The 12,606-nt window shown below is 36.3% G+C and overlaps 1 protein-coding gene across 1 annotated transcript in view; it reads left to right on the forward strand.

Moving 5' to 3' along the window:
- SLC38A9 (solute carrier family 38 member 9) overlaps nucleotides 1–12,606 on the forward strand; it is a 50,729-nt gene that overhangs the window by 11,907 nt on the left and 26,216 nt on the right. The window contains exons 5-11 of the mRNA XM_026716721.2: nucleotides 921–1,042; nucleotides 1,178–1,241; nucleotides 1,361–1,454; nucleotides 2,858–3,028; nucleotides 7,035–7,094; nucleotides 11,310–11,504; nucleotides 12,389–12,496. Of these exons, the coding sequence (XP_026572506.1) occupies nucleotides 921–1,042; nucleotides 1,178–1,241; nucleotides 1,361–1,454; nucleotides 2,858–3,028; nucleotides 7,035–7,094; nucleotides 11,310–11,504; nucleotides 12,389–12,496 (814 nt within the window). The remainder of the gene's footprint in view (nucleotides 1–920; nucleotides 1,043–1,177; nucleotides 1,242–1,360; nucleotides 1,455–2,857; nucleotides 3,029–7,034; nucleotides 7,095–11,309; nucleotides 11,505–12,388; nucleotides 12,497–12,606) is intronic.

Consider the following 12,606-nt stretch of genomic DNA (forward strand, 5'->3'; position numbering starts at 1 on the left):
AACAACGATATAAAATATCAAAATGATAAATATTAACAGTAAAATTAACAATGATGGCTAAAGAAGGAAGCAAAATATAAATGGGGTGAAAGTAGAATCTTTCTCTCAGTCCATTAAAGTCCTCCAATATGAGATGCCCCCATCTGGATACCAGGCCATTTGGCAGAGCCAGGTTTCAAGGATTTTTTGAAAGCCAAGAGGATGTGGAGGAGTCATCTCACCCAGTGGTGAGTGGTGGTATGCTTCCAGTTCCGACCGCTTCAGCCGAACTGGTAGTAAAAAAAGCCAACCATCAGCTGAGAGGAAGAAAAAAATCCTTGACAATCAGCTGAGAGGAAAAAGAAGAGAAAAGTGCAGGATCGGCCCTACCGCTCATCTCTGCGCTTTTCTCTTCTTTATCCTCTCAGCTGATTGGCGCTGCAGGTCTCAGCTGGTATGGGGAAAGCTGCATGCTGGCGTTAGGCAAAGCATGCCCACCGAACCAGTGGTAAAACAATTTGAATCCCACCACCGACCTCAACTTGAGGCTCAAATGTTCCAGAGGGTGGGAGCTACAGCAGTAAAGGCTTCTCTCCTGAGCCCTACCAGGCAGAATTCCTTGGCCAACATGGTTTGCAGCATCCCCCTTCTGCCTGCGCAAGTGGGGCAGACCAGTCCCATTGGAGTGAAATGGTTCCTCGGGTTAATATTAACAGGCCAATTTCTGCATCAAATAAAAGCAAAAAGAAAGCAGCATTTAATCTGAGCCTGGATCGAGTACTTTATATAAGTCAAAAGAAGTTGCACTAGGTCTGAAAATTGTCAGAATGACTGTAACCAAACTTCCCATATCTAGACTTGTGAAGCAAAGCAATGCAAAAGCTACTGAAATGTCAAAGATTTAGACTGAACTAATGCCATGGGCTCCTCTCTTTTGTTAGGTGGCCCCTGATCATGTTCTTCCTGCTCCAGAAGAAATCTATGTGTATAGTCCTTTGGGAACTGCTTGCAAAATTGATGGATCTACTGATGGTTCTGGTAAAAATTCCAGTATAGTCACAATGTATGTGAAGTGTTTTGCTTGCATTTATTTATCTAAAGTATTTTATTTTGAAATACAGTTTAAATATTTGAATTGGCCTCAGGTATAATGCAAGTTTTCTTATGATTGTTCTTTGTGTCTTTCCCCCTGACTTAGATTCATGATCTGGAATACAATGATGGGTACATCTATATTAAGTATTCCCTGGGGCATAAAACAGGTAACACAATTATGTGTCTTTAGGTTAGGACAAATTTTGCTGGCTAAATCTTGCATAAGAGTTTGCATTCATGCCACAATTTGCGTAAGAGTTTAATTAAATGTTTAATTTTCAAACAGGCTGGATTTACTACTGGAATCTGTATTATTCCACTGATGGGCATATTGACTCTTTATTGTTGCTACAGAATTGTGAAGTCCAGGTCAATGATACGTAAGTATACCATTTTAATAAATATATATGTTTCATGAAAGTATGTGTGAGTCTGCTGGTGCACTTAAGAACATGACTCAATGATACGCAGTTTTAATGATCACAGGACTATCTTCTCTTGTACATATTCTAGAACAAGGGTCCCCAACCACTGGTCCCTGGACCGGTACCGGTCCGTGGAACAATTTCTACCGGGCCGCCGGTTTGCTGGGCGCCGCCATCTTGTTTTGATGAAAAAGTGCTTCCGGTGAGCTTTTCCGGGTAGAAAGCGGCGTTTGGGTGCTGAAAGAATCCTCGCGCCTTAGTTTCATCGAGGGGGGGCGGCTTTGAACAAAACTAAGGCACGAGGATTTTTTCAGCATGCATGGCAAGGCGAGCCGAGCAACCGCCCCGAAGCCATCGCAAAACCCATCGACACAGGTACAAAGGAGGAGTTGAAGGTGGCGGGGAGAAGCGGGGGACGGCTGGTTGGCCGGTCGCTTGGCTCGCCTTGCCATGCGTGCTGATGCCGGTACCGGGCTGCGGATGATTTTGTGATGTCGGTACTGGGCCGCGGCACAAAAAAGGTTGGGGACCACTGCCCTAGAATACACAGGGTTTTCCTAAGGTAATATATGTAACGGAAAGAGGACAGAGTTTGCCTTCCAATAATAAGTGAAATGTTCCTGAACTTCTTAATGAGAAACTCCTAAATCTATCTGATTTTATCAGATTATATAATTTGACCATCTCAAACTTGGCAGGATGTACAACTCCAAATGTTAAATTGGTCTCTTATGTACATTGGTAGATTTGAGAGCCATCAAATAGTTGACTGGTGTCCCTATATATTATATGATTTATTTAACATTTAGAGAAGCTGAAATTTTGGTGGTCTAGACTTTTATTTTCATCGTGTCCCTTATTGGAGCCATTGTGGCTTACTAGGTGCTGATGATTAATTTCCTTTTCAATACCGGAAAGTATATTTATAGTAAGTATACTTTTTTTTTAATTGCTTGCATGTGAGACAGAATATTTCTAGTTAATAAATAGATACAAGGAGGCCCTTGGGATTGCATTAGATCAGAAAAACTTCAGCTTCTCTAAATGTTAAATAAATAAATAAACATGCATACACACACACACACACACACTCAAGTCAACTATTTAATGGCTCTCAAATCTACAAATGAATCTGCAAATACACACAAGCACATATTATATCTAAGAAATATCTATTTCTTTCAGTTTGTGCTTTACTTTATACAAATAATTATAGTAACAGTGTCCCTTTTGTTTTAAGCCTGTATGTAATACCAGCGTTAACTCAAATTGATATCTAGAATGTTTAGATACATTTGAGAAGACCTTAAAATAATTAGCACAGAATTAAATCAGCATCTTGTTTTTTTTCTTTTCAGCTTCAGTAGATACCTCAACTTGGGAATTCCCAGATGTTTGTAAATATTACTTTGGCTCTTTTGGTCAGTGGTCCAGCCTTTTATTTTCACTGGTGTCCCTTATTGGAGCCATGGTGGTTTACTGGGTGCTAATGACTAATTTCCTTTTCAATACTGGAAAATGTATTTATAGTAAGTATGCATTTTTCTGTTAATTGCTTTTATGTGGGACAGAGTATTTCTTGTTAATAGATACAAGGGGGCACCTGGGATTGCATTAGCTCAAAAAACCCTTCATCTTCTCTAAATATTAAATACATCATGTAATTTACTAAATAAATGCAAGCATGTTCTTAGGGATTTTAGAAAAGATAAAAATCTCTACTAATATAAGTATATATATTTGCCAGTTACCTTTCCTTGTGCATAAAAATGAAGTCATCAAAATAATAGATTTTTAAATTATAGATAGAGCTTCGGAGACCAAGGAGAAAGATGATGAAGGGAAGAAAACCATGATAGAAGGGATTCTGAAGCAGCTCATTTTGGGGTGGGGGGCGGGGGAACGCTGTGTTTTCACCATTTTCTTCCGATTAGCTCCAATCAGTGATGGTATTCAGCAGGTCCTGACCAGTTCTGGAGAACTGGTAGTGGAAATTTTGAGTAGAACCGGCAAATCCCACCTCTGACTGGAGATTTTATAGTATCCTTCCCCTGCCACGCCCACCAAGCCATGCCCACAGAACTGGTAGTAAAAAAAAATGAATCCCACCACTGGCTCCAATGTGACAGGAATTAGTCTTCAGAGCAAGAATTCTTTCCTACTGTCACATTCCAGTGCCAAGTTGAGAGAACAGTAGATAAGATAGATTCTAAGAAACTGCTACCCTTCATTTGACATGCTTCTAAAATTTGTCCTTTAACATTGAAAAATGTGGTTGGTGGTTGGATCTAAAACTAGATGTACGATTCTTTTTCCAAATTATCCTAAGTACATACAGGTAGTCTTTGCCCTATGACCACAACAGAGTCCAGAATTTATGTTGCTAACTGAAAAATTTGTTAAGTGAGTTTGTCTCAATTTATGACTTTTTTGCCACATTTGTTAAGGGAATCACTGAAGTTGTTAAAATAGCAACATGGCTGTTAAGTGAATCTGGCTTCCCCATTGACTTTGTTCATCAGAAGATCGTAAGAGATGGACACATGATCCCTGAACACCTCAATCATCATAAATATGAGCCAGTTGTCAAGCATCTGAATGTAAATATTGTGACCATGGAGATGTTTCAGTGATCATAAGCGTGAAAAATGATCATGTCACTTTTTTCATTGCCATTATAACTTCGAGGGGTCACTAACAATCTATTGTAAGTTACTACCTGTAACTGAGGGCCCAATTTATGGATACATTTCTTTAGGAATGTTTTAGTTGACACCAAGCGATTTCTTAACTAACTCTTAAATTAACTGAAGTAACAGTATTTTTGTGTGCATGGTGGTGGCATGAATTAACAGCAATTCCAGGAAAAGCCCCTTGCTTCTTGATATCCTAATACTGATTTAAATACTTTGCAACCAAGCACATTTTTCATTTTACAGCTACTTTATGAGCTTTGTAAATATTTAATTATGGTTTAAGTGGATAGATACCTGACTTTTCTATTATATGTATCATACTATTGTTTTCTGGCCTTAAACACATTTACTTGGAAGCAAGTAATAGTTGGTTGCAATAAGCCTATTATAATTAGAAATAAATGCTGCCAAGTAGATTATTTTATTTTATTAATACAGTACTTCCCAAACCTAGATAATTACCCAAAATTGGATAAAAGTGGGGAGGGGGTATTTGGGTAATGACACAAAGACATTACCCATCCCAACAGGTACACTTAAATTGACTTAAATATTGCCACATGTACCACGATATATTTGAAAATCTCCCAATGTATTCCTCTTAATTTAAGATTAAAATGGTGAAATTGCCAATGGAAATTTGCTGACATGACATAAAAATCGTTCAGTGATATTGTTTCTATAATGCGGGTATTCCAGAGTTGTGATTTTTCATTCAGCAACCACTCTGAGTTGTGATGGTGCTGAATGAAGGGACTTGGGACTGATTCTCAAAATACAGTATAACTTTCTTATTAATTTGTTTAAACAATTTAGCCACCAGATGGCAATATATGCGCCGCAGTGTGAAAAGGTAGACTAGAGAACAGGCTAATTTTTTTCCTCCTTGTAGATGAGTTCACTCCCTATTTTATTTATATGCATTAATAATGCCATGGAGTATATGCAGAAACAAAATAATTACAACCTTTAATTAGATTGTCTAGAAGTCTGGAATTGGTTAAAGATAATCATATAGCATTATTACACATACGTTGAAACCAATGAAGTAAAAATCATATTCTGTTTATTTTATTTTATTTGGTTTGTCAATTGCTTACAAGATATAGGTATAAGTAAAAACATAGTTATGAATACATGGATACATATAAGAAAAATAAAAGAAACAATAGGACAGGGATGGTAGGCACATTGGTGCGCTTTTACTGGTTAACTTTTCCATTTAACCAGTTTTTCAGTATATTTTCCACCATTTGGAAATACTCAGATTCTTTCCTGTTCTCCAGAATCTTGCTACTATGTGTCTGACTGCAAACAATAAGAGTATATCAACTTTCTATGTTTCAATGTGTGATTTCTATTATTTTTTTAAAAATAGGCCAATATAGAAGCTGATATGTGGAATAACTTTACAAGACCATACATATGATATAATAAACTCTTTTCTTATACACTTTTTCCAAACTCATAAAGTTATACTAGAGTTTATCATGTCAAGCTTTTTAGGCATTGTATAAATGTCTAAAATATTTTGAGTTTTCCCTAATTTTGGCTAAAATTGGTATCAATGGTTTTTGAGCCAGTTGGATAACTATTAAGTCATAGGTAAAGATATTTCTATATTTAGCTTCCATATTGGTTTCAGCCAATTCAAGATGTTTATGTTCTCTTCTAACAGACTATTGTAATATTTTTTTCTAAAAAAAATATATCCTTCTCATCACTCCTTATCCATCCCCTCCCACTTGTGACTGTATGACTGTAACTTTGTCGCTTGTATCCTTACTGTTTCCTAGTATGATTTGATTGCTTATTGTATCCTATGATTATCATTAAGTGTTGTACCTGATGATTCTTGACAAATGTATCTTTTCTTTTATGTATATTGAGAGTATTTGCACCAAGACAATTCCTTGTGTGTCCAACTACGCTTGGCCAATAAAGAATTCTATTCTTCTATTCTAGACTATTGTAATTTAGATCTTATGATTCATAGAGACAGATAAGATTACAGTTGTCCTCAGCTTACAACCACAATTAAGCCAACATTTCTGTTGCTAACCAAATCAGTTGTTAAATGAGTTTTGTTCTATTTTATGACTTCTTGCCACATTTGTTAAGTGAATCATTGTAGTTGTTAACTATCTACAGCACGATTGTTAAATGACTCTAGCTTCCCCATTGACTTTGCTTGTCAGAAAGTCTCAAAAGGTGATCATACGACCCCAGGATACAGTATTGCAACCATCATAAATAAATGCCAGTTGCCAGTCTGAATTTTGATTACATGACCATGGGATATTGTAACAGTGTGAAAAGCTGTCATAAGTCATTTTTTTCAGTGCCATTGTAACTTCAGATCACTAAACAAATAGTTGTAAGTCAAGGATAAATGTTCCTTTCCACATCATTATTATTCCAGTACCTTTAAGGTCCCATGAGAAAATGTTCAAATTAACCATATTTTAAAAGTCTTCTTTTCAGTGGAAGCTAAGATATATCATAGATTGAACTGATTAATGATGTGCCATAAGTTTTCGACTTCTACCATGTGCATAGATAGATTTTTGCCAAGATGATCAATCCCTAGTCTGATATTTCAACTTTTGTCTTGGACCTGTTGATTCAACATACTCTCTGTACATATATCTTGTTTTTCTCCTGAAGCTGGATTTTCAAAATGGACATTTCATGAAAAAGAAATCCAGTTTTCCCCAGAAGTTGCATTAATCTTGTTACATTGTTTTTAGTACATATAATAAATGTTCTAAAACATATTTCTTTTGGAATACAATTGGAATATTATTCTGTGCCCTTAAGTAAGTTTCCTTTTTTTCAGATTATATTAATGATATTAATGTAACAGACATTGTTCCTGGTACAAATGGAAGCAATAGAGGTAAGCAAACTGGAAAAATGTTTCTTGCTATTGCAGTGTTCTAGTATGTTGGAGTCTGGTTTACCTTAACAACAAATTCTCAATAAATTATACCCCTTTTCAACATTATGGGGCTTTTGGGGTGGGGAATCATTTGTAAGCCTTGCATATTTGTGTTCTTGATATGTACAGTCTAAACGGAGAGGAATAAGCTTAGTAAACAATCCCTGAACACTCAATCAATCAATAAAATGATATTGTCTTACTTTCAGATAGATATCAAGTGAAGATCACATAGTGTTTCATTGACTCATATTCTCAAGCATGGTAGTAGATGCTGCTAATAGTGCACGTGTAAACACTTTTAGAACTTCTGCCTTTTCAGGTGGAGAGTTTTAAATGCAGCCTTTCCTCAAATAATGAATATTTCATTTGCTTGGGTGAATAGTTGAGAATTACAATGGTGCCATAGGTTTCTGCAAATCTTAAGTCACGAAATTACCACCTAGCACAGAGCCCTTCCAGACTACAAGATGAATGAGAACAAAAAAGAGGATCTAGAAATGTTATTCCTGGTAATAGCACAATCTCACTTTTTAGCTTTTTAAAAAGTCTTAGGACAGAAGGAGGTAATATTGTATGTCCTTGTTTTCAAAAGTTGCCTACCCTGGAATAGTACCATGTGTAACCTCAGCCAATATGCTTCCATGAAATTTAAAATTGACTAAATATACAAAATGTTTATCAAGGCAAAGGGCTAAGTAACATTTAAAAGAGTTGCAACTAATTAAAGCAACCAAAAAAGAAAAACATGGAAGAAAAAATGACGTTCAGACATTTGCAAAACAGAGGGATCATAGTTTCACAACAGAAACATCTTAGTTTTAAAAGCTTATTTTAAAAGCCACGCTGATGTTATTTCATTATTTGTTAGCTTTCTTAACTGTACTAGTTATAAGTTGTTTCAAACCAATGGGAAGAATTCAGCCTTCACTGTAACCTCACATAAATTTCAGAAATGCTATTAATTTGCCTCAAATTAGATAGATAGCACAGAACAAACAGACTGAAAAAATAATGCCAATGATTCTTTTACATCTATTTATTCTGTACAAAGGATTTGTTCTTCAGGGACTTGTAGCCAACTAGGCAAAAGGCCGGCATGGGATGAAAATAATTGCACTGGGAAATTTCCATGAATGTCCTGATTAGTTCATACTTTCTGTATAAATCATGGATATTGACATCTTATACTACATTCTTAAAAAGATAGCTTCCATCCACAGAAAGCAGTTATTATAGCCCATGTGATTTTGGTCTTCAACCTAGAGGTGGCAAATTTAATAAGTAAAAGGAATAGTGCTCTGGGACCTTTATTTATATTATATCTTAAAAATATCAGAAAGCACTTTCCCCTCTAGAGTTCCATCTGTCTGGATCTGTTGCTTAATTGTGTTATCTTCCCCTTTGTGCAAAGTATTATTTGGAAACCAGAAATCTGTTGTTAAAGGGTAAGAAAGCTGGATGTGAATGCAGTATGCTATTATGAATACCATTGCATTGATAGTTTGAACTTGTTGTAACCCACGTAAGAGTCTTTCAAGTTATGGGGGCTCTGAAAAATCAAAAATAAGTAAACCAATATTGGAATTTGCTGACATCCAGGAGAACCATCCTTTAAAATGCAGAGCTATACCTAACCTTACATAACTACATGTAAAAAATTCACACTGCTTAGATGTTGGCAGTTTGGTAGACTGTGCCCTTAGCTCCTAATAATGATCTAAAAGATTATTTTGCAGCTTATGTGGCATCTTTGCAGAATTTAGACTTGTTTCAGTAAGTTGGAACTGAGGAAACAAATTTGGGAGTAAGGGGAAGAGAAAACACGTTTAAAGACACTAGGAGTCTTATAAAACAATATATATATATATATTTGTTTTCGTAGATTTTCACGGGTACAGGTATGTAGGTTTAGGTGTGTTCGGGTCTTTTCCCATGTAAGATTAAGAGTATCTTAGCGACATTTCGGCGAGGTCCCACTTGCCATCCTCAGGCTGGTGCTTTCGGCTTCGTGCCAGTGCAAGCAGTGTGTGATTGGAACTGCCGTCTCTCTATAAATACTGTTGGTGGGGGCTGGTGTGCTGGGCCGATTGGCTGCACTGCTGCCTCTTGATTGGTTGATGGAGTTGATGTTGGTATAATGGGCTGTGTGATGGCCTTGTGAGTTTTTTTGTGGAGATATCCTGGATCTTGTGCTGTAATCTCCTGGGTCGTTTGTTTTGTAGTGATCTTTTTTCCATTAGCCTCTCGTGCTTTAACGGCTTGGGTAATAGGTTGTGTGATATATATACATATACATATATACGTTTTCTTAAGTTTTCACGGGTACTTACATGTATGGCATTCAGCTTTGTTCGGGTATTTTTCCACGTCATTGTAGTTGCGCTTTTAAAGTTGTAGCAACGTTTCGGCAGAATCTCATCTGCCATCATCAGGCTTCTGTATACAGAAGCACAACCACAATGACGTGGGAAAATACCCAAACAAAGCTGAATGCCATACATATATACATAAATACATATATACATATATACATATATACATATATACATACATACATACATACATACATACATACATATATGGAATTATGTATATGGTTGATGGCAGAGCGTTAGCCATTTCTTTCCTGTTGAATGTGGTAATTGCTTTCATTCTAACGCCAGCTCAGCTGCCTTCCTGATGTTGTGCATGTGTTTTGCAATTGGTATGGACCCAAAGGATGTGTTCAGTGGTACATTGTAGCTCAGGCTAGACACACACTTTGCTGTGTGGCTAATTCTGAGAAAGTACCAATTCCCTGTTTAAGACTTACAACAAAAGGAAAAGAGGATCACCTCATAAGCAATCCCAGTAATTCTGGGGAGACTTGGGAAGCAAACAGTTGCCCACAAGCTTTTCTGTGCAAGGAGTTATAAATTAGACTTAGCCAATTAAAAGTGCTGGTCAGTGTACAAAGTGATTTGAGTTACAAAAGTAGTGGTGATTTCACTGGAAATTATAGCACTGCCCAACTTGCTGAAATGTTTTGAGTGAAATGAGACCAACAACTATTTTAATGGATAGCACATGTATCTAGAGACAACCTGACTTATCAATACACTGGAGAATTATAATCCTTTGGTAGCTGTCTTTTTCTCTTGTTCATTGCAACAAATAGTGAATAAGGGAAGAGAGTATGAATATACAGAGCTGCGACAAATGAAATGTTAAAGAAATGCAGTACTTTATAGATTGCACAGCACATCTTTCCTGGGCAGAGCCCTGACAACCACATGGCTGCACGATGAAGGATTTGTCCAGAGGTGCTTCAGTGTTACCAGAGTGCAGCTCCCATAATTCTAGGCAGCATAGCCCAAGGCCTTTGGTCATGTTGTCTGGAAATGACAGTAGCTATAGTATAGTTAAGTTACCTGAAAGATATCAAGCAAAGGAAGGCTCACTCTGAATACACATTTCTTACCTGGAAGAATTATGTATGCACATAAACAATATGCTTAAATAAAAGTAAGCCATAAACATGACATTCTTACCTGGAAGAATTATGTATGCACATAAACAATATGCTTAAATAAAAGTAAGCCATAAACATGACATAAACAGAGCTTCTATGTTTTTGGTACTTTTACACCAGTGTTGACTCCTGGCAAATAACTGGACTAATCTAATCTTTTCTAGTCATAATTTTGGAAGTAGTTTTCCATTGCTTTCTTACTAGGGCAAAGAAAGTCAATGAATGGCCCACGGTCACCCAACTGCCTTTGTGTCTAAGGCAGAGCTAGAACACCATTTCCTGGTTTCTAGCTGGTAACTTAACCACTAAATGAAACTGACTCTTTTCCACGGATTTTAGTTCACATATTAATTTATTCTCAGGCTATTGTTTTGCTTTAGACGTGAAAAATTGTTTGACTACTGGACTATATGGGCCAGCAAAGCACTGGTCATGCTTTTTGGAAGAGGTTAATTAATGCCATGTTTCTCAACCTTGGCAATTTTAAGATGGGTGTACTTCAACTCCCAGAATTTCCAGCCAACCAAGATTGAGAATCATTGAACTAATGTTCAAGCTTTGATTTCCAGCACATAATTTCTCCTCATCACCGTCATCACCCAACTACAAATGATTTCCTTAAGCTAAACAATCATTTTCTTTCCTTTTTTATTTTACAGTAATATGCCCAAGCGACGGTAGCCATAAGGTACCAGGAAATGAAACTTTTGAATTTACTTCTACCAGTGCTGTTGGATTTGAGGAATTTGAAAAGTGGTGGGACAAATCCAAAACGGTTCCGTTTTATTTGACCATCATTCTTCTGCTGTTGAATTTTAAGTCTCCAGCTTTCTTTGCAAAATTTAACATATTAGGTATGTAGTAATCATTCAAAATTATGCAAAATAGATTCTTTTAGGTATCTTGACTCAATACATTTCTTGTTAGTTGGGGGCCTCATTACACAAAAGATCTTTGCTTCAATTTTTCAGCATCTCATGAAATTTAAAACTTGCCAGGGTGATAACAGACCTTGAATTAATTGGGAGCAGCAAACATTGGGGAAGATTTTGGAAGTCGTTTTATTTCTTCAACCTCTTTCAACTGGAAAATGCTTCCTTATAATGACAAGTGTTCCCACTATGCGAGAAGATAACATTTGCACCACTCTTTTTTTCCTCCAGGAACTGGAATGCAATTTCATCCACAATTGATCATGTTCAATTGATCCCTCAGAATGGTTAACTTTTGCTAGTTGACATCTCTAATTGTGTTCTTTTTTTAACTTTAAAAAGAGATGGCAGTAATCCAGTTGTGAATCTTTATCACATTGTGTAGTTCAGCCAAGGAAGAAAGAACAAATTGTCTACCTTAGCCATAACAGAAAAGTTTCAAAATTTTTGCATTGCCCTTATTTCTTCTTTTTATTCAATTGGAGATATTTCTAGTCTCTGAAACCTTGATTAGTTTTTCTTTCAGATAATTATTATGGGAATACTAGTAGTAATGATTTTAAGCTCACAATTAACTGAAAATTATTTTGTCCTCCCACTAACGCATGTTCCAGTTTGGTATAGTTGAATATGATGTCAAGTAACTTCATCTCAGTCAGTTACTATTAAAACTGATTTATAAGAAGAATATAAATGAGAGAGGCTGGATTGTAATGTTCTAAATCTCATAGACGTTAAAGAAAATTTTTTCCTCTGTCCATATGCAGTATCTGAATATGAATTTTTTTTTCTTTTTCCCACTGCAGGTACGATCTCTGTCATTTATTTAGTAATTCTTGTTACCGTGAAAGCTGTTCTTCTAGGATTCCATTTAGAATTTGATTGGACTGCAACAAATATATATTTTGTGCCAGGTAAACTTTTAAGAAATATTTATAGACTGTTCCCTTTAAATAATTTAATAGACTGAATGGGGCCTGTAGGACAGGATATGCTTTCCGCTGTAGTTTTACTTATATCTATC

This window comes from Pseudonaja textilis, chromosome 2 (assembly GCF_049901715.1).
Source record: "Pseudonaja textilis isolate UNSWEBS1 chromosome 2, rPseTex1.2, whole genome shotgun sequence".
Classification (NCBI taxonomy): domain Eukaryota; kingdom Metazoa; phylum Chordata; class Lepidosauria; order Squamata; family Elapidae; genus Pseudonaja; species Pseudonaja textilis.